General features: G+C 36.3%; 3 protein-coding genes across 3 annotated transcripts; 2 read left to right on the forward strand and 1 right to left on the reverse strand.

Moving 5' to 3' along the window:
- The first annotated feature begins 3,073 nt into the window (after positions 1 to 3,073).
- Positions 3,074 to 7,566, forward strand: txndc15 (thioredoxin domain containing 15). The gene is made up of 5 exons (XM_060890648.1): positions 3,074 to 3,281; positions 4,791 to 5,206; positions 6,153 to 6,316; positions 6,532 to 6,662; positions 7,229 to 7,566. Exons 1-5 carry the CDS (start codon positions 3,191 to 3,193, stop codon positions 7,423 to 7,425), a joined length of 999 nt encoding a protein of 332 aa, XP_060746631.1. The 5' UTR covers positions 3,074 to 3,190; the 3' UTR covers positions 7,426 to 7,566.
- A 111-nt stretch (positions 7,567 to 7,677) lies between these two features.
- LOC132860354 (pterin-4-alpha-carbinolamine dehydratase 2-like) lies at positions 7,678 to 14,090 on the forward strand. The gene is made up of 5 exons (XM_060891540.1): positions 7,678 to 7,723; positions 7,808 to 8,076; positions 9,363 to 9,494; positions 13,311 to 13,391; positions 13,852 to 14,090. Exons 1-5 carry the CDS (start codon positions 7,678 to 7,680, stop codon positions 13,945 to 13,947), a joined length of 624 nt encoding a protein of 207 aa, XP_060747523.1. The 3' UTR covers positions 13,948 to 14,090.
- Positions 14,091 to 17,084: 2,994 nt separating this feature from the next.
- On the reverse strand, positions 17,085 to 21,299 carry pitx1 (paired-like homeodomain 1). Its single transcript, XM_060891468.1, has 3 exons — positions 20,998 to 21,299; positions 19,464 to 19,666; positions 17,085 to 18,161 (listed from the first exon to the last, which is right to left on the reverse strand). The coding sequence occupies exons 1-3, from the start codon at positions 21,131 to 21,133 to the stop codon at positions 17,676 to 17,678; spliced, it is 825 nt and encodes a 274-aa protein (XP_060747451.1). The 5' UTR covers positions 21,134 to 21,299; the 3' UTR covers positions 17,085 to 17,675.
- Between the last annotated feature and the right edge of the window lie 5,258 nt (positions 21,300 to 26,557).

The following is a 26,557-nucleotide window of genomic DNA, read 5'->3' on the forward strand; positions in this document are numbered from 1 at the left end:
CACCATGCCCTAATTGTAAGTCTAACAAAATTAAAATTAGCATTTTGAAATAAAACCTAGTTTCATGAAGTTTAAAAAAAACAGGTGACTGGTATTTTGAAATAACATTGATGAAATAATATTTTCTAATATTGCATTAAATATTTAACTATTTTACACTACATTGACTTATTGCATTTATATAATTTTTGCTACAATTATGTATTGCTGCTATTTATTTAGTAATTGTATTTTTATATCCTATATTGTTTTTATGTCTATATCTTTTAAATAAAATTTCGTTAGAGACTTTTAATTTGAAATTCTTTAGTGTCTGTTCTGCATTACTGGAAGTAATAAAGTGGTTCATTGCAGACCAACAACAGTCCTCAACGTTCACCATAGATATCTACACTAGATGTCGCCTTGGGGTCCTAAAAATGCGTCAAAACTGAACTAAAACCAAAACTGAACGAAATATAAAAAACAGACAGCAAGGGATTACATTTCACAGGTGAGAATGTGTTTTATGATGTTGAATGTTACGACATTATATTTCTGGTTACGTTGGTTTGTTTTAGTCCTTGGTTGAGGACCACAGCTAATCTATGCTAGTTACTCATTAGTTTTTGACAGTTAGGAAAACCGACAATGTTTGTAGATTCCGAAGCTCTTAATAAGGACATTAAAAATTGACCCATGCTTTTTTTGCTTAAAGGTGAAGACTAGGGATGAGCGAGTACAGCATTATCTGTATCTGTATCTGTATCTGTTAACCATATGAATTATCTGTATCTGTATCTGTACTCGGAGTGGGTGGGGCCTAATCCAGACGTGGGCGGGGTTTGTCTTGAAATGGGCGGAGCTTTAACCGGTATGTTATTTTAAGCATGCAATTGATATGGGCTGATCAGAAATTGTTATATTTATTGCTGATTAGAAAAATATTTACAGGACAGCATCAGGATTGAGCTTCAGATCAATGGTTTTGATCACGATAGCAAACGAACTATATTACAGAACTAGTTTTGCAACAATGAAAACAAAACAATGCAGTGCAATTATGAGGTAAAATGTAATGAACAACAAAAAAACTTTCTTTTTTAACGTTTAATTTTTTTATGATCAGTGTGATTTTTTATTATTTTTTTTGGTTCTTTTTTTATTTATTTCCACACCAGGTGTGTGTGTGTGTGTGTAGCTTAATAATTAATTTGTAATATTTATAACACTAGCTTACTACCTTTATGTTTTTATGAAATACAGCAAAAACGTGTCAGACACACAGTGTCTGGTTACTGGTTAGAGACAGCTGAAGGTTTAAAAAGAAAAAAAATCTCCGACAGGCAGAGACGCAATGTGAGTCGCATTCTACCAAGCAAGCACCACGTCTGAACGAACCGCGAACCCGAGTGACAGGGAGAGACAGAGAGCTGTTCTGTGTGTGACTGTGAGTGAGCAGAGCGAGACACAGCAACACAATACATCTGTATGTGTGTAGGGGAGGGGCGCTGTGACTAGCCTATCACTGTAGGGGAGGGGCGCTGTGACTAGCCTATCACTGTAGGGGAGGGGCGCTGTGACTAGCCTATCACTGTAGGGGAGGGGCGCTGTGACTAGCCTATCACTGTAGGGGAGGGGCGCTGTGACTAGCCTATCACTGTAGGGGAGGGGCGCTGTGACTAGCCTATCACTGTAGGGGAGGGGCACTGTGACTAGCCTATCACTGTAGGGGAGGGGCGCTGTGACTAGCCTATCACTGTAGGGGAGGGGCGCTGTGACTAGCCTATCACAGAACGCTGACACAATCAGATACCCAATGATGATTTTCATTCAATCCGAGCACAGATATTGACTCGTATTACTCGTATAATACTCGTACTCGGCAGAAGTGCTTTATCCGTACCGGATACTCGTTTTAGCCGAGTATCCGGCTCATCTCTAGTGAAGCTTTATGTATGTTCTGTAAGATTCCCTTATCTGTCAAACATATTTTATTAGATTGTCCTGGACTTAACACAAGCAGAATGCTCTTTTATCAAGTTACTTCACTTAAGGACATATTTAATGACATTATGTCTGAAAAGGGTTTTTTTTTTTTTTATCGTATGTTAATTTAAAAAATGTATAATATGACATATTTGGTCTTCGTGATCACATTGTTGAGACTCAAGAGGGCATAGACAACCATCACTTTAGCTTAATTTCACTGGTTGTCTGTGCCTTTCATAAGTTGAATCCACACCATGTCGCAAAGGTTCATACTCTGCAACTGCAGAGCAAAAGTGTCAGGAAGAAACTGTGTAAGGTCGTGTTGTTGTTGCAGGGAAACTAAACACTTAGTTTTAAAATAGTTAACTCATCTGACAGTCCTGGAAAGATGTCACCAGTTAGGTTGGCAGTGTAACACACAAGTCAATCCTCAATGTCAAACTTTGTTTTGTTTTGTTTTTTTTGGTTTATGTGGCTTTAGTACATACTTATTTAATGTGACAAAAGTATTGCAGGAAAGGAATAAATAAAAGATTAAACGGTTTTTGGCACCTCAACTATCTAACTTTCACATTATGTTCCTCTCAAATTTGTGATTTGCTTCCACCTGCAAATTGCTTTGTGTATCATATTTAATAAACCAACACAATTTAAATGTTTAAATGAACATGTATAGTCACACCATTGTAGCAGTGTTACATGCAGTAGGCTATAAGGTAAGTAGTGATTGTTCATTTAAAGTTTACTCAAGTGGAAGAATGTAAGTAATAAACTTACACCTACTAGCACTATGCATTATATTGTGAAAAAGTAGATTATCTTATAATCAAAACCTTACATTTTCTCTGGACTCAATGATAAATACATGTCTGACCTTTGGAACGACCAAAAAAAACTAGAAAACACATTCATGACGATTTATGGTGATTTTATTTCTTTGCCTACATTGACGCTGATGCATTAAGAGGAGGGGATCACCCGTACCAAGATGGCGGCTCTATTGACGCACTCGTTCCAATGTACTAACCCTAGCCAAGGCGACATCTAGTGTAGATGTCTATGAACGTTCACATAATGAGCCGATTCAAAGAACCGATTCTCTGGCGAACTACGTTGTAGTAAGAAATTAGCATTAGCGTTAGCCGAGTGATGGACGGATATAAAGGCGCAGGTTTATTACTGTAATTGTTCACATGAGTAGATAAATGTGCAGCTGAACATGACCACTAACACAGAAAAACTCAGAGGATTTTTATTTGCGTTGTGGTTTCTTTTAGCGATAATTCATATTTCGTCAGCGACTTTGTCAGGTAAGCTAAGCTAATGTAGCTAATGAGCTAATATACTACGTGTAAACTCAAGCTAAACCACACACACACACTTACACACTCTCTTTCTCTCTCACACACACACACACACACACACACAAACAGTGTGATGCTTTTATGACTATCCGTTTTATAAAAAATAGGCAAAAATATAGAACTTAAACAGGAAGATAAAATAGAACAATAAAGAAATGTAATGAAAATTGTCTGTACAAAGAAAAATAAGAGAATGTAGACAATTATAGAAGAATACATTGGCAGATCTGATGACATGAATACAGCATTATCAAGTGCAAAATGTAAACCCTAACCGAGCAATGTTATTAAACTGCAAAAAGTCCAGTTGAGGTCGTGACTTTTATGAAACAAGTCCAGAAAAGTCCAAGATGCCCGAATGGGTTGCAGGAAGAAGCTCCTCTCTATTTCCTGTGTTTGCCTTCAAGGGTTTGTAGCGTTTCCCTGACCACAAGAAGACTCTTGTCCAGAGAAGAGTCCATTGTTGGGATGGCTGAGGTTCTTCTCTCTCGTTCCTAAACCAGGTCCAACACCCCTTGCTGTAGATGGTCAGGGAGCTGATACACTCAGATACACTCAGACTATAATGCAGATAATACACTCAGCTGATCACACCATTCTGTAGAGAGCTGACTGTTCTGCTTAGTGCTGTTTAGTCCTGTCTAAGATGCTCTACAACGGTGCTGATGTGACAGTGACATCGAAAAGTGAAAGTGACATACGGCTAAGAACGGTGACCCATACTCAGAATTTGTTCTCTGTGTTTAACCCATCCAAAGTGCACACACAAGGCAGTAAACACACACACACACCGTGAACACACCCGGAGCAGCGGGCAGCCGTTTATGCGGCGGTGCCGGGGAGCAGTTGGGGGTTTCGGTGCCTTGCTCAAGGGCACCTCAGTCGTGGCCGGCCCGAGACTCGAACCCACAACCTTAGGGCTCTAACCATTAGGCCATGACTTCCACCACCATGATAGGACCTGTATGAATACCCGAATAGCAGAAACTATTCAATCTCTCGACTTGGTGTTCCATTGATAATAAGTGGTTTTTCTGCCTTGTGTGGAAGTCCACTATCAATTTCTACATTCAGGAGGAAGTTGTGGTACCAGTTCTCCAGACATTTAATGTCTGTGTGTGGTGTTTATAGTAAAAAAAGTTAGATCATGTCATCAGATGTGTCCAATCTTCTCTGCTGGTGCAAGTGCAGGTTTTCATTTCAATTAAGCAGGAACCGCATCTGAATCCACCTGTTTAATTATTCACACTTGACTTCCAGTAGATTTAGGTGTGGCTGTTGCTTGGTTGGAATGAAAACTTGCAGTCACAACAACACTCTGAGGATAGGATTAGACCCCTTGCATGTGAAGGATGTTTCAGTGAGAGCAGTGAGCCTAGGGTTAGAGCCTTAGGGAACAACATACTTTCTTTTGTCTTTATTTGATATAAATCTTTATTTGATTTCTGTTCACAGATAAAGGTGTGACTCAAGAGTTTGAAACTGCTGATGGACTAAATTTCAATTGTGATGGACAGAATATAGAGGATTCAGAATCTCTCTCTCAAAGACAGTTTAAGACGGCAGAAATTGCTGATGCTGTTCTGGGGACGGATCTTTCTGAAAACACAGCAGGGATTGAAGCACTTATTCCTAAAAGACAGATCTCTAAACCATGTGAGAAGGAAGTGACAGAGGGGCTGAAGAAGGAGAAATTTGTGAAGGAGCAGGAGGCAGTGATGGAGAAGGAGATTGAGATGAAGCAAGAAAATCCAGCAGGAGGTGACGAGCAGAACTCCACAGAAAGTGCAAAGACGTATAAAGTGAGCTGTGATAAAAGGAGCATCACTGGACTTCATAACTTCACAGTGCATGTTCTTAATGCATCGCAGGTAGTCTACAAATCTGCTACACTGTAAAACTTGCCTGATATTTTTTAGTTTCTCATAACATTTTGGTAGTCATAAAGTTGGATTTTGTGCACAGACTAGCACCGGCAGTGATACGAGGTAAAAATATTATTGTGGGGCAAATTTATATAGTTAAGAAGAGAATAAGTTACTCAATGATCTATAAGAGTAGGGTTGAGTAATTCTAATTTTACTGTTATATATTTCAGTTTTTTACTGTTCTGTATCAATACATCAAACTTTTAACCCTGTAAAATTTGTGTCAGAAATGCAATGCATAAAACAATAATCAGTTAATGTTCATATCAAACAGTATATTGGGGAAAATGTGATCTTATTGATTTGACTGTGGCAGGTTTGACGGTGCCAGGCAAACTGATCTATTGTGTGTTTTTTTTAAATAAATAATCTGCTTAGATTCACACATGGAGGTCTCTATAGTTTTACACATAGTGATGCTGAAAACAAAAAATGTTCAGTTTGCTATGGAGAGAGGTTATAGGAGACTTCTGGCTGACAGGAAGTACACAGTAAAAAACAGGCACTGTTAACAACTCTGGTTAGAACACACAAAATGTCCAACTTTGAGGTGGTTGTTCATCAACAGCAGAACAACACTTCTTGTTTGTCTTCTGTCAGGGAAGAACAGGAATAGACCTGGCAACATTTATCTATGTCAGTGAGATCAGTTTCTCCCATTTTGATCTTTGATGTGAACAATAACTGAAGCTCTTGACCTGTATACTCATTACTTTAAACAGTGAGCTGCTGACTCATGATTTACCTCATGATTGAATAATAAAGTGGCCAGCAATGTATTCAATTATGGTTACGTATAACAGCACTGAACAATAAATCATCATACGTTCTATTTTATTACTGCACATTCTATTGAGTTTAATGTTTGTGTATTTTCTATTCCCCAAAGGATCTGATGGATTTCCTGAACTCAAACAGCTCAGAATGCTCATTAGTTCTCTTCTACACTTCCTGGTGTCAGTTCTCCGCCCACCTCGCTCCTCACTTTAATGCTCTGCCAAGAGTTTTTCCCATCATGCATTTCCTTGCACTTGATGCCTCCCAACACAGCAGGTGTGCACAGCAAAGCGTTTGTGTGTACGATGATAATTCAAATATATTTTTGTGGCTTTTTCTTATTGTTGGATAAGGTAATTTTCTGATGTTTTAATTTTACTTGTGTTTTGTATAGCATTTTGGTAAGTGTAAGCTGAATTTAAAAAATGCTCTATAAGTAAACATAGTTACTTACTTTTTATGATTGTAAATGTGTTTTTGTGTGTGTGCAGTTTGTCAACACGCTTTGGAACTGTTGCTGTGCCCAACATTTTACTCTTTCAAGGCACTAAGCCAATGGCACGCTTTAACCACACAGAGAGAACACTTGAGATGCTAACAGCCTTCATCGCTAATCAAACAGGTAAGCATGCCACACTCACAAGGTTGTTTAACATATTCTAGTCTACTTCTCCTTAGAAATGTGCAGTGTGTATATCACCTGTACCACCTGAGAGCGAGCCTGTTGTGTGTGGATGTGGACGTTTGTTATATCATTCCAGCTCACAGGTTAACCAGCTGGTTTGCTAACTGTCCTGTGTCCTGTGTGTGTTTCTCTCCACCGGCTTTCCTGTACATTCAATTTTGAACACATTTGCACACTTTTCTAAATTTAAATAATATTGTATGGTGTTTTTGGCCATATATTACACACAATATTTCATAATAACAATGTGAAAACATTTTCATGTTGCTTTTACAAGTCTCTACAATATTTACACATCTTGATTTGAGTTTCTCCAATAATTCTTAGCAGATCCTCTCAAGATCAGTAAATATGGCAAAGAGTTTGTGAACTGCAATCTTTGGTTATTTATTACCCTGATAAATGTAAAAAAAAAAAAAAAAAAAAAAAGGAAATTTAATCAGTTTGTACTGCCATATATATACATAAGGGGTCTGAACACACTGTACACATTCACATTTCAGGATTTGAAGCAGTTGCAGGTCAAATGGTGACAGATGAGGATCGTGTTGGTCCTTTACTCAGCATCCCAGTGAGGAGCATCGACTGGCTTTTTGTGTTCAGTGTCATGTTTTTAGCTGTGTTCAGTTTGTATGCCATCCTGCGGACCGACAGCATCAGGCTACTTATCCCTGGCCATGAACATGACCACCAGGATTAATTATTATTATTATTATTATTGTTGTTGTTGTTGTTTTGTTGTTGTTCTATTATATAAACGTTTCAAATTTGAAACTGGGTAAAATGGACATTTTAGAATAAATATTACACATTAAATCACAATAAAAACAATAAATAATTATGCTTTGTTTGTATTATTTTTATCATTTATTTTTTGTTTGCCTATTTGTTGTTACGATTCTTATCACATTACAGCCTGAGAGCGAAAATGAACTAAATCCCGTTCACATTGATGTTTTATTTCTTAACGTACAGGACAGGATCAGGAGAGGAAACGTGTACAATAGCGAGTGCAGTGACTGATTCCTGCTGTGATTAACAGGACAAAACAGATTCCTATCAGTTATCACAGAAAAACACAGGGCATCGACACAATCCGGGTACCTCGGGCTTTTCTCTGTATTTGTGTTTATGTTTATATGTTTTGCGCAGGCGGAACAACAGACAGCCTGTGTGTGTGTGTGTGTGTGTGTGTGTGTGTGTGTGTGTGTGTGTGTGTGTGTGTGTGTGTGTGTGTGTGTGTGTGTTACGCTGCACGTGTGTCATGAGCTGGTTAATGTTTATGACTTTCTGCGCTGGAAGTCGGAGTGTTTTATCCAACCGGACAAACCTTTTACTGGCTGCTAAAATGGTAAGACTTTGTTTCCTTTCCGAGTTTTTAATTAACATACCTCTGTAAAAATCCCGGAATTAGAGCAAAATGACCTAATTGACCTTATTGGCACTCTTATTTACACGGGTTTAAAGATGTTAGCATTAAAACTAACGCTCCGATTCGGTGTTAAAATACACGTTGGATCAAAACATTATTTCTTGATTCTGCTGTGCCATAATCACGTGACCAATGACGTTAAACAGCCACGTGACTGAAAACTGATTCAATAGCAAAAATAGAAAAGCTCGTTTTTTTACCCAGAAATATCAATGTTAAAAGCGTCAGACTGTTGTGTTGAAAATACAATATTTGTAGCACTTTTTTGTTTGTTTGTTTTGTTTAGTTACATAACATTAAAACCCACTGCAACCTCCACTGTGCATTAATATCTGTACTTCCAACTGTTTCACCAGTAGATGTCACTAGGGTTCACTGTGTCGACAGCAGTGAACTCTTTTACATTTTGTCACCACATTGAGTTAAACTCGGACTCTTCATCTTGCAGGTCCCGTTCTGAGAGGGTTTCTAAAACCCTCGGGTTAGGGTTAGTTAGGTTTTTAGTCGTTTTTTTTTATTTAGGTTCCATTGGCTGAGAAAAAACGATATTATAAACTGATGTCGTGTAACGTTATGTACCAATAAACACAGCAAGACTGGTGACAGACTGGTCTAATGAACAACGTTGAACATCTTCCATGTTTTTACGCTACTACACCACTAGATGGCGCTCTTGTTTCCTGATTTATTTGTATGTGAAGTGAAAGGAGAGAAAAGCTGAGCATGTGCGTTCATGTTGTCGTGTTTGTTCAGAGTTATTAAAGTTTATATAATATAAACTAAATATAAATATAGAGGAATATGCTTTTGTGTTTCTTTTCTACACGAAGACAAGAAGCTCGCACATTCACAAGATTTAGGAAACGTTTTTATCCACAAGCCTCACGTAGTGCAAGAGAAATGGCTCAAAATCCCTTTGGCCACTTGTATTTGTTCCCAGGACACATTACCAATTGATGCAGTAATATTAATATACAGCAAAAGGGGTCACTACACCAAACTATGTATTTCCACTGTATATTTATTTTAATTTGTCATTTTTAAATGTGTTATAATCAACTGCATCAATAGATGTTTTTTTAATGTTATTTGTATACGGCCAACAGATGGTGCCAAAACACAGGCATGTTCATCAGATGAAAACCTGTTGTATATCTGTCTCTAGGTCTTAATTTAACCGTGTGTGTGTGTGTGTGTGTGTGTAGACCACAGACTCACATTGGCTCAGTGCAACAGAAAGAGAGCATGCGCTGATGGAGTTAAAGGCAACAGGATGGGTGGAGCTGGAGGAGCGAGACGCGCTGTATAAAGAGCTGCACTTCAAAACCTTTAATCAGGTTTAGTATCTCATTAACACACTCAATAACACTGTGGCCAACATTTACATTACAGTTACAGCATTTGTCAGATGCCCTTATCCAGAGCGATTTACATTTTTATCTTTTTTTTTTTTTTTTGCAACTGAGTAATTGAGGGTTAAGTGTCTCACAACCTTCTGATCGGTAGTCCAACACCTTAACCACCATGTTAATGCAGCATGCCTATCACTGTCTTTTTAACATTGCCATTACCACTATCTCATTAACTGATTGCCTCATTAATACTGTTTCAGTAGTACATTTCTCTTTGAACATTTTTAAGAGTATAGAAGCTAAAAGTTTTGGAATCCAGGCTACGAAATGTGGGTGTGTCACTGTTGAGATCCAAAGTGGGAGGAGTAATGATTTGTATTGCTAATTCAGAGATAAGTTCTGAGCTCAAACTATGTTACTACATTTCCTCCTATGTGTGTATGGATTAACTAAATCAAGAAACCCATCATGCCAACCCATCAAGTCACCCCCTCATGTGTATGTGTGTGTGTGCATGCATGTGTTTGTGTCAGTCCTCATCAGTGTGACAGGGAGCAGACCCTAAATCAGCTGCAGTTGAGGTTTCCATCAGAATCATTTCTTTCAAAAACAATCCAATTGGTTAAAATGTTTCATCTGTCTATGAAAACCACAAACTATCCAGTTATCCATATGTTTCTCATCTCTGTCTCTCTCTCTTTTTTGCCTCTGACAGTCGCTCTCTTCTGTAGGTCTCTTTCTGTTTGTCTTTCTCTATCTGTCTCTCCGTCTATCTCTCTGTCTATCTCTCTATCTGTTTTTGGCTTTCTCTTTACTCCATGCTGTAGTAATTACAGATTTTTCCTCTTGGGTTTGTATAATGTTAAATTACATCATGCTTTTGGAGTTTTTTTTGTCAGCTAATCTATTAGGATGTGTTTTCTATTAATCTACTAAAATGTTATTAAAGAGATGAGATTTCATTTGTCCAGTCATTCATTTATTCATTTATTCATTTATTTATATATTTATTTATTTATTCATTCATTCTAATTGTCCTCTGTGGTCAGTTGAACTTAAGCATTTGAGGCTGTAGGTGTTTGAGTGAGGAGATATTTAGTTATTGATATAAGCTCTGTGATTGTAGAACTGTGAATCAGCTGGTTATAAATGAAAGTGGAGTTTCAACATGTTCCTTTGCATCTTTGCAAAAAATCAGGAGGCTCTTTTCTATGGAATGTTCTCATTGTGAATGATGGCATTCCACAACTAAGTACCTTATAAAATAATTAATTATAACCTGGAAAATACTTTGAAACACTAAAACATTTTTGCATTTTTTTAAACATTGAAAACAACAGTTTGATTGTTAATTCATTCTGTTCATTAACAGATGTAATGTTTTTCTGGCCACCCTAAAATTTTCCTAGAAGATCATGAGTGTGGTTTTGGTTTTATTAATTTTAATGTAAAGTTTTCCTTTAGAAGGGCAACGTTCTGGTGCAGGGCATATTCTGTGGTAACAGAGCAGAAACAAGCCGAAAGTTTATATTGCATATTTTATTTTTAAATATTGTCTATAAGTTACAACCTTGATGGACTTAACACCCTCAATTTGTGTGTGTGAGCGAGCATGGTTGTGTTCCAGCTTTCACTTCATGAAAGTCAGTGTGTAATCTCCCTCACTGCTTGTCAGAGTGGCTGGAAGTTGCGTGTTGTTGGGATGGGGTGTGTGTGTGTGTGTGTGTGTGTGTGTGTGTGTGTGTGTGTGTGTGTGTGTGTAATGGCTCGGACCATGTGCCAGTGGTTCTGATTATTGGAGGCCCTGCAGTGTGTCACATAAGATTATTGGCTGTGTGACAGACAGAGTGTGCAGGGGGAGTGCACATAATGACACAGTGAGAGGAAACAAAGAGTCACCCAACCAAAAGCTCCTTGACCTCTCAGACTCTGTGTTGGAGGAAATTGTCTTAGTGCTCTGTCCATCTACTGTGTGTGTGTGTGTGAGAGAGAGAGAGAGTGAGAGAGAAAGAGCATGAGACAAAATAAGTGTTTGCCAAAGTTTAAAAACATCAAGACTTACAATTAAATTCAAAACAATTACATTTTATTTGTACAGTGCTTTTAACAATGGGCATTGTTGCAAAGCAGGTTTCCAAGAATATAAAATAAAAAATTCCTAAAAATGCATTATTTGGTTTATTTCAGAGCGGTGAAATAGCAATTTATTTTAGCAAGAATATGGAGATCATAGTAGACCATAGCAGATTTTGTCATTTGTAATGTCTGAGTGTTTTGAATTCACTTTAGTTGAGGTATGAAACAGCTGGGATTCTAAAGTCAAACTAAATGTATGAAGTTATTAATTTAAATTGAAGCTCTATGCATTACAGGGTTAAAGTTTCGCTCTGCTGCACCAGTTCATTTCACACTTTATCCTCCAAATTTGATGTGAATGAATGTAGGAAACATTTTGGACAACAATCAGCCGCTGCAGTGATTTAATAATGGCCCAATGTTCCTAACGAGAGCTGAGAAAAAGCAGGCCGTTGCACCCTCAGCTCACATTGCAGGAATCTGACAATTATGTTAAACTGATTGCAAGGTGGTTTGTACTCTGATACCCAACCTGATCACCAAGTTGCTGATCGTGTTACATCATGTGTTGGAAAATTGGTTACAACACACTAAAGACTTGAAGCAATTTCCTGCCACAAGTGGCCGTGCGTTTGTCCGTCAGTGCGGCCATGACGGCGTGCGGTGTACAATGGTCTTTCAGTGGTCTAATTATCTGCGGAAGCATTTAGGGGCTTAATTGAGATTGCAGCGGGAAATTGCTCTGAAATAGCCGGCACAGTGAACACAGCAACACAGCACACCGGCCTCTCTAAGGTAATTAGAATTCACATAATCGCTCAGAATGGCCTCTGATTGATGTGTGTGTGTGCATGTGTGTGTGTGTGTGTGCGCACATCTCACTCACTACATCACCTGCTGTATGTTCACTTTGTTCTGTTTTATCTGTACAAAGGGCCTCAAGATGGAACCCCAGGATTTTTAGTTGGATTTTCTGACTAATATAATTAAAGCCTAAAACATCCTAAAGAATGTTATTGTACCAATCATTAGCAAGCCTTATATTTAGTCACAGTCTTGTTTTTGGTTTTTGCTCATTTTCTAGCCGTTTATTGTACCTTGCCGGACCATTGCCAGTTCTCTGACCTTCTTTTTGTCCAATGTCTTGGAGCTGTCTGCAAGCTCAATAAATAAAGCTTTTGTTGACTTTACTGTGTCCATATCTGCCAATCGAGAGTAACACTCTCTCTTACTGCTCAGGTAACCAACATGAACCTGAATGTATAGGTGCGCTGTAGTCTGGATTTTATGTTTCTGCCAATATTTCTTGAACCCTGAGACCTACAGTCAAATAGCATTTTGACATATTCTTTGCCACCCACTTAGGGCTGTTTTTTTTTTTTATTTTTTTTTTTTAACTAAATTAAACATGCTACAGGCATGTCAGGCTAAACTAATGAGCTGAGTATGATAACACTGTCACTGCCAATTTCTGCCTGAGTTAAAGATTAAATTGTGTAATAATAAGAAACAGTAATAATAGGAATGTTGTAATTATGGGTTTTGGAAAAAGAAATAAATACTGTGCCTTAATGTTGCTTTTTTTTATTGTTCTCAGATTAAGAATGTGTTTAGTGTAATAATGTGCTAAAATAATACAATGCTCAGAGTCATAACGTGCTGTGAGTAATAATGCTTTCAGCATAATAATTCATTGGGATGTGTGCACTGTTTGTCTTACTGCAGGCGTTTGGATTCATGTCTCGAGTGGCTCTGCAGGCAGAGAAGATGAACCATCATCCGGAGTGGTTCAATGTTTATAATAAGGTAATAACTTCCACTGAGCGCAGCTCTGTCACCCCACTGAAGGCGTTTATAAAGTCTCAGTCAGTGTTTAACATGAACGAGGCATGAGCTGAGCCGAGAGGCCCCACGCACCACTGCCAAGCTTTCAGTGTGTCCGTGCTAACGCTGCTAGCTTGCGTTTCACACCAGAACAATGAGAAACTGATAAGATCCTGTATTTTATGGTGAATTTGTGTGTGTTTGTGTGTGCGTGTATGTGTGAATGTGTGTGGGAATAAAGTAGCCATAGTTTTGGACAAACACTCCTTGAAACCCACCTGAAGCATCTGTGTTAGCGACAGTGCTTCTGCTGCTCTGTGAGGAATTCCACCATTAATCCTCTCTTTATGAAAGGCTCCAGGTTCTCACTCTGCTACTCTGCTACTTTCCATTGAGTGTGTGAGTGTATTTTCCCTCACAGTGGAATCTCTTATTTTTTTAGGTCCAGGTCACGTTAACAACACATGATTGTGGAGGCCTGTCAAAGAAAGACATCCGTCTTGCCAAATTCATTGATAAAGTCACTCTGAAGATGTAGTGCTGTAAAATCGTGTCACATCAATGGACTCTTGCTGAGGTCTGGACTGATCTGGGACTCGCTAGAAACACTTTAAACATGGTTTAAAAAGATTTTTAGTTACTGAAAACAAATTTATAAATAAATAAAGACTCTGAATATCAGTTATTGCCATGATTTCATTATTAACAAAAAAAATGACTCAATGACACAATTAGACAGTAAAGAGAACCTAAGATAATAGACAGTACAATAACAGTACAAGATGACAGATAGTGACATATTTGTGTGTGAGATAGTTGGATGTTTGTGATCAGCAGCAGTGTCCTGTGAATCAGTGAAGTTGAGTTGTAGTATGTCACAGGCTGGCAGGGAAAGGGAGGCATTTGGATGTCGGCTAGCATTTCAACTGTCCTGACACCATTAAACTCAGTGTGGTTATGAAGACACAATGCTTTAGGAATTCACTACTACAGGTAACCTCATCACTACAGTCGCTTCAAACTTGAGTATATTGAGCTCCTGAGCTGATTGTTTGGGGTATTAGAACTTCACAGTATTCTTTCTATAGGAAAGTACGTGATCCACTGGAAGTGTTAGAGGGTATGTTCAGCTGGATGGGATTTGCTGTGGTGTAGCTCAGGATTGTGTTAACAGTGATCGATGCATCTGTACTCAGCATTCTTAGTTGTTATTATTGATGAAAATAACTCAGCATTTCTGATGTTGTTCAAGAAATTGTACATAAGCTGTGTTTATAAGTGTGTGTGTGCCTGCTGGGGGATTGGGGCTGAATTTGTGTAATATGAGCCCAAATCTAATTATTTATGTCTTAAACTTCTAAATTGTGGCAGAAACCTTAAAAAAACAGCCACAATGAGCTCATCACAGCGGAAAATGAAACACACATAAATATAAATGCTTGCTGCCATGAGAGAACATTCTGTCTGATGGCACATGCTTATTTTCATCTTTGACAAAATTGGAAAAAGAACAAAACACAAATTGTGTATTCTGATTAAAGTCCCATTTGTCTCTGCTTTGATTTATGGACTTTTTTAATCTAATGACAAGACATCTATTGATCCAGGACTTTTCTTGATTTGAGAGAAAGCAAATGACGACTAGCTTTAAACATAAGATGAAACAGCTGATGAGGTGGTGGGTGTTGAGAGAGGGAGAGAGAGGTAACGATGTGTTTTAGCAGTATTCATTATATTTGAGTTTGTGTTTCAGGATATTGTACACAGAAGAGTAACCAGTTAGGTAGTAGTTAGCATATAAGCTAACACTGTATTACCACAGTAAAGTCTGATAAGAGGGCTCAGGTTTAGTGGTCAAAATATTAAATTAATAATTGTGCACACAAACAAACACACACAGTTGGGATTTATTGACACTGAGAGCCTTTATAGAGATTCACTATGTGTACAGATTAACTGATACACTCTACATTATTTGCTCTAATCATTCAATTATATCTATAAATTTAGAGTGAAATAAAAATCAATATTTAATGCAGTTATCCAGTTGAAAGTGCATTCTGTGACAAACTCCACATTTTCAGCTTCTGGTAAAATCCTGAGTTAAATAAACACAGAAATTCATCAATAAATTGAATGTTCAGATATATCTTTGTGTGTGTGTGTGTGTTTGTGTTAGTAGATACTACAGTTTGTACCTAATTCATTATCATTTAGTATTTACTATGTATTTACTATGTTGTAATGTGTGTTTTGAGTGTTGAGTATGTATAGTTGAAATTAATGGACTTGTATTCTGATTGTATTATAGTTGAAATTAATGGACTTGTTATCTACTGTGTTTGTTCCATGCAAATAAAAACATTTTGTCATCAGACATTAAACTACGCAAATTGTATTTTAATCTCCCTGCACCAGAATCAATGCTAATAGCTAATTGGCAGATGATCTGGTCTCCGTCAGAATGATTCAATCACCTTCTTATTGCTAGGCATTATGTAGTCTCCAGATTTATGCTTAAACTGACTTATACACTCCACTGTGAAAAATAATACATGAAGTCATAATACATTAAATTTGATAAAATATGATCCAAACTTAAAGAATTTTTCTTTTATAAACATGCATTGGATTGTCACCTACACAGAGAGTATGTAACCACTGTTATTTTTACAAGTCCATTTACACTGTATGTTTATTTCCTTCTGCTGTGTGTGTGTGTGTGTGTGTGTGTGTGTGTGTGTGTTTTATGATTTCCTACAGAAAAATGCACTGTGATATTTTTAACACGTCCCTGTTTTAACCACAACTTAGGATAAACTGGGATAGTAACGGGATAATGAGTTCAGATTTGAGTGACATACACACATATATTATATTGTGGCTTTATTAATATTAACTTTATTCTAAATAAATTTGGAAGCTCTTTCCTGATTTATTTTAGGTGTAATTTCTACATAAGGAAATGATGTTAATAGAGATTCCATTCCTGGAGAACACGCAGATTATTGCAGTTCAGGTTAAATAAACAGTTTAATCTGAGGTGTTATTAGCCTTACATAGTCTCCTGAGTCATTAATGCTGATATGCAGTGAATAAAACCACGATAAGGTGATAAAGTGAAGGAGCTGCTACTCGTGCGCTCTTTTAATGAATCACAAGAACAAATTAAACTAGTGATTTATAGGCCACTGTTAAACTATTTTTATTATTATTTATTTCAACTTATTTTTGTTATTTCAACTTATTTTTGTTATTTCAAAAAACGCTGCTTTATATTAATGGCAAATTTTTACCAAAACAGATCATTAGTTATCTGTAATGAATTTTGGTATAATAGTGCTTAAAATGAAAATCTTGTGCCTCAATACAGTTACAGAAAATCTGAAACTTTTTTCATCTATATTTAAATTTAAATCTGAAAATATCACTCTTTTTTAAAAACAAAATTGTTATTCAGGTTATTGTATAAAATTGTATAAAATGTATAGTGACATTTTAGTTCAGGATGCAGTTTTTTAGGCATGAGTATTTTTCTCATCCCACAAAGGGTTAGTTTGGGAAATACAACATTGTGTAGAAATTGTGTTGTGAGTATTTAAGACCATTAGAGTGCTTAATTAGTAGGGAATTATTTGTCTATCTTCAGCTAAAGAGCATATTTCTTAGTGACAATTATTTTAAAATGATCATTTGTAACCATTATTTATGTTTTATTTTCCATAAACACGTGAGGACAATTTTCAATCCATATCTCATTACAGAGTTGTTTAACCTACAATTCTTCTTTACATTTCTGTACAAAACAAGTCACAAACATGCGGTTTATATCGGATCAGTCAAATAAACAACGATGGCACAAAAATAAAAAAAAAAAATAAAAATAAAATAAAAACAGACTGAGCTTTAAAAAGCAGGCGAAGCTACATAACGGAGAGAGACGTAGATTAGAGTTTATATACACTCCACTAAAGCAGTCTGATTAAATGGCCCGAAAATGGCAGGATTTTTTTATTAAAAGCAAAAAAAAAGGTTTTTTGTTCAATACATTAAACTATTTACAGAGTTGCAATGTAACATCTTCACTTTGAAATCCAGCTCGTGGATTTGAATAGTCTTTGTGCAAGTTCAGGTAAACAGGAGAGTTGCAAAAATCCATCCGAGTAACACAAGCAAAAAATTCAACAATAACAGCGGATCCAGTTTTGGTGTTTATTTTTGTGTGTTTTTTTTTCCTTTTCTACTCTTTACTTCTCAGTTAATCCGTTAGCTGTTGTACTGGCACGCGGATCCTCCGTATCCGAAACCGGGATGCTGCTTGGGTTTGAGTCTGAGGGTCGCTAGGCCGGAGCTGCACGTGTCCCGGTAGACTCCGTAAGGCGCCGGGGGCGGGGCCCCGTACGGGCACGCGGAGGAGCTCATGGCAGAATTGATAGAGGAGCCGCCGAGACCGTTCAAATTGCTGATGCTGTTCATGCTTGAAGCCATGCTCATGCTCATGCTCATGGAGGAAATGGAACTCGGGGACGAGAGCACGGGCTGTGACGCTAACGGGCTCATGGAGTTAAAGAACGGAAAGTTTTTGGGCGCGAGTCCCTTGTTGGTCCAGTTGTTATAGCTGTAGGTCGGGTACATGTCCTCATAGGGCTGCACGAGGCCACCGAACTGCGGAAGATAACCGTTTTTACACAAATCCATCTGCTGATTCCGCTCGCGTTTCCGCCACTTCGCCCGTCGGTTCTTAAACCACACCTGAGACATAATTAAATTCATAATAATAATAATAATAATAATGATGATGATGATGATGATGATGATGATACATAATACGTATATTTATGCAGCATCGTCACGTGCGCTTCGAAAAATTCTAGAAATTAACCTACAGCGTTGTTTTAAACATGAGTGGAAAATAAATACAAATCAAATTTATCAAAATTATTTTTCATTATTAAACAAATAAAACGTTCTGGTAAAATAATTAAAAGTAATAAAAATATAATATAGAATTATATCACGATAACAACACAAATAAAATACTAAGCATTAAAATATAAAACGGCAGTAAAAAGAAAGCAACTAAAATTTAAAAAAGGCCTTTGTTGTTGTTTTTGTTGTTGTTGTTGTAAAAGTAAAAAACAACAACAGACTTAGCAAAGCTAAATTGTTTGGAATCATAATTATAAATACTATAAAACCACAATTTTGTTAGATTTAGTGAACATACTTTTTGTAATTTTATGTAGACCTAGGGTTATTTATGCATTAAATTGGCATATATTAAAACAAAATGTATAAATAATAACCAAAATTATGAAATGTTATTATACTAACGTGAAGGTTAGAGTTCAGAGCTATGCAACTTTGACTAAGTCAAAGTTAAGTGTTGAAAATATATAAATGCTTAATGTTTTTAAGTTTTATTTTAAAGGTTTTTAAAACAAAGTTTAAAAAATATTCTTATACAAGAAAACACAATCACAGTGAACATGCAACAAGGTCTTTGATCACATAAACATCCATATTCGTTTGTTTTAATTATTTTTGTCTTTATTTGTACCGACCCTGACTGGGTTAAAAAGGACTTTTTTTGCTAAAAAAAAACCGCAGCTTGTTTCCTGTAGCATTTCAAATACTTAATATTTGTGTGTAATACAAAAGTTTGCACGCGCTTTTGAGTTGCTGGAATTCTTATGTCAAATCAGGTATTATACTGAATTTAAGTGGTTTTAATTTAAATAATAATATGGTAATATTCAGATTGCATTTTTGTCTTAAATATGTATTTTTTCTTTTCGGCACATAGAAATAATTTTATTAAGGTTTTTTGACGTATGATTAAAGACTAAAGTTCACATATTTAATATAGACATGTAAAGATGTGCGTATTAAAGTTTTATTTGCCCATTTTTTTATTTTTTTTCTCATCTATCTATCTATCTATCTATCTATCTATCTATCTATCTATATATATATATATATATATATATATATATATATATATATATATATATATATATATATATATATATATATATAAGTTCTTTCCCTTACCCGGACTCGCGCCTCGGTCAGATTGGTCCACACTGCGATCTCCTCGCGCGTGCTCATGTCCGGGTACCGGTTACGCTGAAACGTAGCCTCGAGCTCCTGCAGCTGCTGGCTCGTGAAGTGTGTCCGCTGCCGCCGCTGCTTCTTCTTCTTCGGATCGTCCGGGTTTCCGTCCTCAGTGCGCTGCTCAACAATTCGTTCTTTCTCTGCCGAATTTATTAACAATTCACTCAGTTTAGCGGGTAAACAGTAATAAACGCCTTATTTACAGTGTTTTTTTTTTACATTTTAGATATTTATACACACTTAAAAGGATTTCTGAGTGTGGTAAATACAACTCATGCACATAATTTAAATATTACTTAAGTAAATTAGTCGGCAAGTGAAAAATATAATAATAGGTCAATTCTACTCACACTACCTATTTGTAACCAGTTATAACTGTAACATGGGATGCTATTAATCTACTCAAACAAACGGAGTGCAAATTGTTACCTCGCGTTCATTCAGTAAATTCAGTTGGTTGGTTTCGAAAGTGACTGTGAATATATGCACGTTTGGTTTTAGCCAGTTTTTAACTCATTACTATATTGTTCATTGAATTTACAGACGTACAGTTAAATAATTTGTTTGTCAAACTTAAATATCATTAATTATTATTTCACAGTTGTTATTCACAGTTTATTAATAATTTTTGCACCGTATATGTGATTGCATCATTCAGTCAAAGTCAGATTTAAAACGTATTTACAGTTACATTATTTTTCCAGTGACACCTGAAAGTGAAATAGGTCATAGGATAGAAATTCTGACTAATGGTGAAATAATGACTAAGTAAGTAAGTAAGTAAATAAGTAAATAAATAAACAGTTCTTACGGAAGTGGTTTAAAATGGACAAAACATGCTTTATATGTCGAAGCAGACTTTTTGCAGATGAAATTGCGACAATTCACGGGGCTGAATCAAATTCTAAAGATAATTTAATCTTAACATTTTACCTAAATCTGAGGCTTATTGTAAATGTTTTTTATGTTTTTGTGTTAAACTGAACATTGCTGTGTTGTACCAGTAAATAAAAACTGTAAATGTCTCTTTATTATTACTTATTCAGTCATAAAGCTTCCAAAACCAAAATTGTTCCTCGAAGGTAAAGTGGTGGCCCTAAATGCCAGACTGTGAAATGTAATTAGTTTTCAAGATTCTCTTCCACTGAAGATTTCCACTTTGATCCGCACCTAAGTGTCTGTACGGTTTACGGTTTGTATGTTGATCCGTGTGTCTCATCATATTAAAATCGCAAAATAAAAGGTATTCTGAATTTATAACAAAATATTATTAAAAATTAGAAATAACACCTTTCAAGTGTTATTTTAATAGTAGCTGTTTATCCACAACACTCTATGTATTAAATGTTAAATTCCAAAATACTTAATCATTAATATATAGTTACGCAAATATATAGTTACGCAACTGTGCTAGCGACTCTGTGCACTAACGATCACGCTGCTTTAATTAATTACTCCCTCGCGCGCTTACCTGCAGTCTCAGTGTCCGACGACTCACTGCTCGTGTGCTCCAGTGTGTCGCGCGCGACGTGAGCGTGGAAAGCGGAGGCCATGTCACGCGCTGGCGGGAGTCTCGCGGCGTCAGAGGCGATTCGATCCAAATTCATCCCACCTTCACAAAAATACAGCGTGTGTGTTTGAGCAGTGTGTCTCACTCAGCAGCCATATTCCCAGGCAGAGAGACAGACAGATAGAGACAGACAGATAAACAGAGAGGTATACAGCAGATCTGATATTCCCGAGGTAAAGGCTAACACTGCGGCTTCAGTTTGAACGAGTTTCGCTTTCCACCGTGATCTCCTCCCCGGTCCCACCCACACCACACGCACGCACACACACGCACGCACACACACGCACGCACACACACACACACACACACACACACACACACACAGTGCTAATCTGAATTGAATAAACAGCTGCCCTCGAGGCTCTCTCTCTCTCTCTCTCTCTCTCTCTCTCTCTCTCTCTCACACACACACACACACACACACACACAGGTGCAGGGTTGGTGGGGGGCACATTAAGGGTCACCAGTAAATACTGGACAAATTCAGTATGAAGATTTGTTGCTCAGTGCAGAATAAAATTTGTAATAGTTACACTACTCACAACAGAGTTCACATTACATCAGAGTGCACGCTACACACGAGTGTGCACTACTGCAGAGTATTTTCTGTTTTGTGTGTGTGTGTGTGTGTGTGTGTTATTAATTTTCCATTCACATACCCTGTGTGATTATGTTGAGGTTTAATATATAGAATAATAACATTATAGAATTGTTATTATTCTATATATTAAACCTCAACATAATCACACAGGGTATGTGAATGGAAAATTAATAACAGACACACACACACACACACACACACACACACACACACAATTTATTACACACAAACTCCGTGCGCAAAGAGTTTGTGTGAGTGTGAGTTTAGAGAAGAGTTGTGAGTTTAGAGAAGTTGAGTAGTTTGGATTCAGTGCATTTATTAAATTTTAAACAGAAACATAGTAATACCTGGCTAAATTTACATTATTATTATTATTATTTTTTAAACACACGGGATCGCGTGAACGACTTACCGTGCACGCGCATACAAATAAAACTGCCTATTTATAGAGTACTGTTGTGGGAGAGAGACAGACAGGTCGCTGTCTCACTTAACTGGACACAGTTATTCAAGATTATCTACAGCTGTACCCCAACAAGTCTAGTGTTTTCTTCTGGATTTGTGTTGTATTATTCTTAAAGTATGATGATTTTTGTCTCATTGTTTATGCAGAGTAATAAGCGCGTTTTAGTAACATGCCAAAGATAAGACAGAAATCAACACTATTAAAGCTATTGGTAATTTTAAAAAACTTGATGTTTTATTATTACAAAATAAAAGCTTACTGTTTAATCTTAGAGTATTTATCGCATTTCAGTAAAATCCATTCTATTGAACAACGTCACTATGTTCATTAATATGTAAAATAGCTCATATTATGTTTAGAAATCACTATTTAATTAAAGATATAAGTATTGCAGATATTAAAAATTATGTTGTAGTAATTGTAATAATGTAATAAAACTAATAATTTGAGGAAGCTAGTAAAGACATAGCTCTTTAGAGAGGATGTTTAAAGCAGTACACAAATCTCTGCAGGTTTTTGAATAATTTGTATTTAAAGCGTATATTTTATAATTTTCTTAATTTGATATCTTTTACAAACTTATTTCTGTTTAATATTATATTTGTCCTCATTGTTGATAAGAATAAAGCCAATGATGTTATAAATGTGAGCTGCCGAAAGACGATCATGTGATTATTAAAACACTATCGGATTGTTTTAATGTGCTAATGTTCACTCAGCCGAATGTATACAAATGATATATGTGTACTGGAATATTTGTGACGTTTTGTGACGTTTTTTTTGTCAATAAAGCAATATTAATTCATTCAGAATTTAATATTTTTAGTATTGGGTACGAGGGATTTAAAAATCTAATACCGAAACCTTGTGTGTGGCTAAACCTGAATTATTGTACACTCTAATTAATTCTGTTCTGTTTAATATACAGGACTGAGAAGGTTTATATTATTTTAACTGAGATTTAACTGGATTCTAAAATTGCAACGAAAAGGCCCGTAAATGCAAAAAATAGCATTTATATTTGGCAGTTTATCAACAATAGAGAGAGAGAGAGAGAGAGAGAGAGAGAGAGAGAGAGAGAGAGAGATTGATTTTACAGGCGCCAGACTAAGGAGTTGAAGCCATTTGATGAGGTTTAGTGACAGAGAATCGTTGAAAGCTGCCTTCAGGGCTCTAAAGTGTTCATCATCCTCCATCCCGCTCTTCACTTCCGCATCTCTCGCGCTGATTCCGTTTTAATTCCAGGGGGTCAAAGGTCACGCGCATTTTTAGGTGTTCAAATCACTACGTTATTTTACAATATGTTAAAGTATTCGGGTCGATTCTCCTTTTTCAGCTTTTGTTTAAAAATGTTCATGTCAATTTATCTCAATATCGTATTTATTTGCAGTGTTGTTTCATTTTGCTTAGTATGTGACTTTTACCTGTTTACAATCAGTAAAATAAAGAATATAAACCAGAATATTACTTAAAATATTCCAGTGTGTCAATTGGTCTAAATATAATAAAATAAAGAAAGGACACAAATTATAAACAAGGCTCAAAGGCTCAAACACAAGCATTAATCTATTAAATAAGCACATGCTCATTATGTTACAACAACAACAACAATAACAATAACAATAATAATAATAATTATGCATATTAAAAGATTCAACGCAAAATTCAGGTCCTCATGAGAACTATTTACAGACAGAACAGAGAACATATTTATAATAGGAAAATAATAGAAATATATATGAATATATGCTAGAATTTAATTTCCAAAAAAATGTGCACGTTTAATAAAGCTGAAATTGTGTCTAACATCACAGTTATGATGTTTACCCGCAAAAACATCACAACTAATGTTTTAATTATTTAATTAAAATGAAGTCGGTTCTGAACTTTTAAATAAAACGCTTGACGTTTAACGTTTAAATGTTAAAGCTCTAAAAGAAACTTTCCACTATTTCCAATCCCTTTTCTTCTTTGGCGCTGATCAGAGAAAGTTGCTAAAAAATTTAGCATTTTATAATCTTTTATAGTTAATTTTATTTAGTGAAAGCAGACGGATGAAAAGCAACTAATAACATTTAAATAAACTCTATTAACTTACATTTAAACTCCAATTATAGCAGATGCGGAAAAAATGAATATGCGTTAAAAAAGCTTAAACGTGTTAAACTGGGTTCTTGTGACCGGAAGTAATTTAACTCGGTGGTTAGTTTAGTTCCTGTTCTGTCTCACCTGCATGCTACAGGTGCTACTTAATATATTGATGGCGAATAAATAATAAATAGTGTCACTGAATAGCATTATTAATTTTATTAATTATCTTATCAATTAATATAAAAAGCTGTCGCGCGCTATAATTATGGAATTAAACAGTTTTGGTTTGGTTTGTGGTTGAAAATCAATCTGAATTTACAGTTTAATTAGAGAATTAGACAGCCTGCAAATGACGGGAAAAAAATTCATATTTTTCACGCATTAGTGATTCTGATGCAGTTTTACACCCGATAAGAAATCTTACTTACACTCTTTACCTTTTTATTTTTAGGCCTTTAAATTGGTTCGGCCTTTTCTGTTTATTATTTCTCTCTGAAAACCTTTTATATCATTTATGTTATGATGTAACGGAGCTTCTAAGATTTTAAACGATGGAAGGATTGTTTGTGTTTGTTTGTGTGTTGGTTTTCTTTTCCTTAATGACGTGCAATATAACGACAAATAATATCGGCTTGGAAAGTAAATCTCAGATCACTCCCATGTCTGTGCACTTTAATTTCTTTGCCGAAAATATCCTAATTGATAAAAATCCATCTGCACAATACTACTACTACTATTACTACTACTACTAATAATAATACTAATAATAATAATAGTGTGTGATCTGTGCATTTATAGCTGTAGATTTTTATATAGATTATTTATTTTTTTTTAGAGATTTTATTTAGACATTTTTCACAATATTAAAGAGTAATCACTAGCGCAGTGTTGAGCTGTGTGACAGTGTGTGTGTGTGTGACAGAGACAGACAGACGGACAGACAGACAGAGAGAGAGAGAGAGAGAGAGAGAGAGAGAGAGAGAGAGAGAGAGAGAGAGAGACTAAGGTGTCTTTACCAGAAGCGCCACATGACATCACACTTTTGGACAAGTTTATTTCCATTCCTATGAAAAAAAATGCACACAGAATTATGTGAAGTTGTATAAATAGTGTAACAGAATTATTACAGAATTGCAGACAACAGTACTGCGTGTGTCAGTCTTGGGATTTTTTTTTACATCAAAAGAAAAAACATAATGTAAATGTATCTATTGTCTGTCTGGAAAAAAGTCATTTTAAACTATTGACCCATCACCCATCCAAACCAAGGTATAAAACACATATAACTTATACCTTATACATATAACACACACATACACACTCATATATACTGGTATATATAAATATATATAACAGAACTTTTAAACATTAAAACACTCTGAAATGTGTCTGTAAAGGCTGAGTGTCTGCTGACCTCTCTTATCTACACTGACCTCGAGTTTTATATCCTTAATAAATCTCCGCTTTAAAAACCACTCAAGCAAACACACACACACACATCGTGCGTTAATCATTTGTATATGAATTTAGGATTTGAGAATATAGTCTCTCTCTCTCTCATACACACACATTAGATGCATTATTAACAGCAGTATTAAGAACAACAACATGGAATTTACAGCCTCACATGTATCACTGATGGCACAATAATAGCCTATGAGTTTCACATTAGTAATTTATTCCACATTATTGATTATAGCAGTGCGTGACATTTCTATTAAAACCCCGCGCACTCACCTGTCAGTCCCGCTGTGTGTGTGTGTGTTTGTGAGAGAGAGAGAGAGAGAGAGAGAGAGAGAGAGAGATGGAGGAAGAGAGAGGGAGAGAGAGAGAGATGGAGGAAGAGAGAGGGAGAGAGAGAGAGATGGAGGAAGAGAGAGAGAGAGAGAGAGAGAGAGAGAGAGAGAGAGAGAGAGAGAGAGAGAGAGAGAGATTTCCGCGCTATAAGATGTGTCCAATTGCAGGTAAATCACAGCTCCAACCAGGTGTGTGTGAGCGCGTGACTGGTTTAAAAAGCCGCCTGGAGTGCGAGAGCAATCGTTTTCTCCTTATCTGACGTCACTCTGGCGGACTTTTTCACCCCCCTGAGCGCACGCGACCAACTGATACACACTACTACTAATGAGTTGTCTTTACTAATTTTAGATTTTCTTTCTCTTTGATTTTAATATTTAGTTTCATCAGTTTGTCCTTTATTCTGGAAAGTTACAGAGAGGTTTATGTTTAGTTTATTATTGCACTATAACAATTGTGTGTGTGTGTGTGTGTGTGCGTGTGTGTGTGTGTGTGTGTGTGCGTGTGTG

Source organism: Tachysurus vachellii, chromosome 17 (genome assembly GCF_030014155.1).
Source record: "Tachysurus vachellii isolate PV-2020 chromosome 17, HZAU_Pvac_v1, whole genome shotgun sequence".
Classification (NCBI taxonomy): domain Eukaryota; kingdom Metazoa; phylum Chordata; class Actinopteri; order Siluriformes; family Bagridae; genus Tachysurus; species Tachysurus vachellii.

Coding starts and splice junctions, on each gene's coding strand:
- txndc15 (XM_060890648.1), top strand. CDS start 3,191: ATGACCACTAACACAGAAAAACTCAGAGGATTTTTATTTGCGTTGTGG. Junction 3,282..4,790: donor TTCGTCAGCGACTTTGTCAG/GTAAGCTAAGCT, acceptor TTCTGTTCACAG/ATAAAGGTGTGACTCAAGAG. Junction 5,207..6,152: donor ATGTTCTTAATGCATCGCAG/GTAGTCTACAAA, acceptor TATTCCCCAAAG/GATCTGATGGATTTCCTGAA.
- LOC132860354 (XM_060891540.1), top strand. CDS start 7,678: ATGTTTTATTTCTTAACGTACAGGACAGGATCAGGAGAGGAAACGT. Junction 7,724..7,807: donor AGGATCAGGAGAGGAAACGT/GTACAATAGCGA, acceptor AGAAAAACACAG/GGCATCGACACAATCCGGGT. Junction 13,392..13,851: donor GGTTCAATGTTTATAATAAG/GTAATAACTTCC, acceptor TTATTTTTTTAG/GTCCAGGTCACGTTAACAAC.
- pitx1 (XM_060891468.1), bottom strand. CDS start 21,133: ATGAATTTGGATCGAATCGCCTCTGACGCCGCGAGACTCCCGCCAGCG. Junction 19,667..20,997: donor GTCGGACACTGAGACTGCAG/GTAAGCGCGCGA, acceptor TAAATTCGGCAG/AGAAAGAACGAATTGTTGAG. Junction 18,162..19,463: donor TGACCGAGGCGCGAGTCCGG/GTAAGGGAAAGA, acceptor ATTATGTCTCAG/GTGTGGTTTAAGAACCGACG.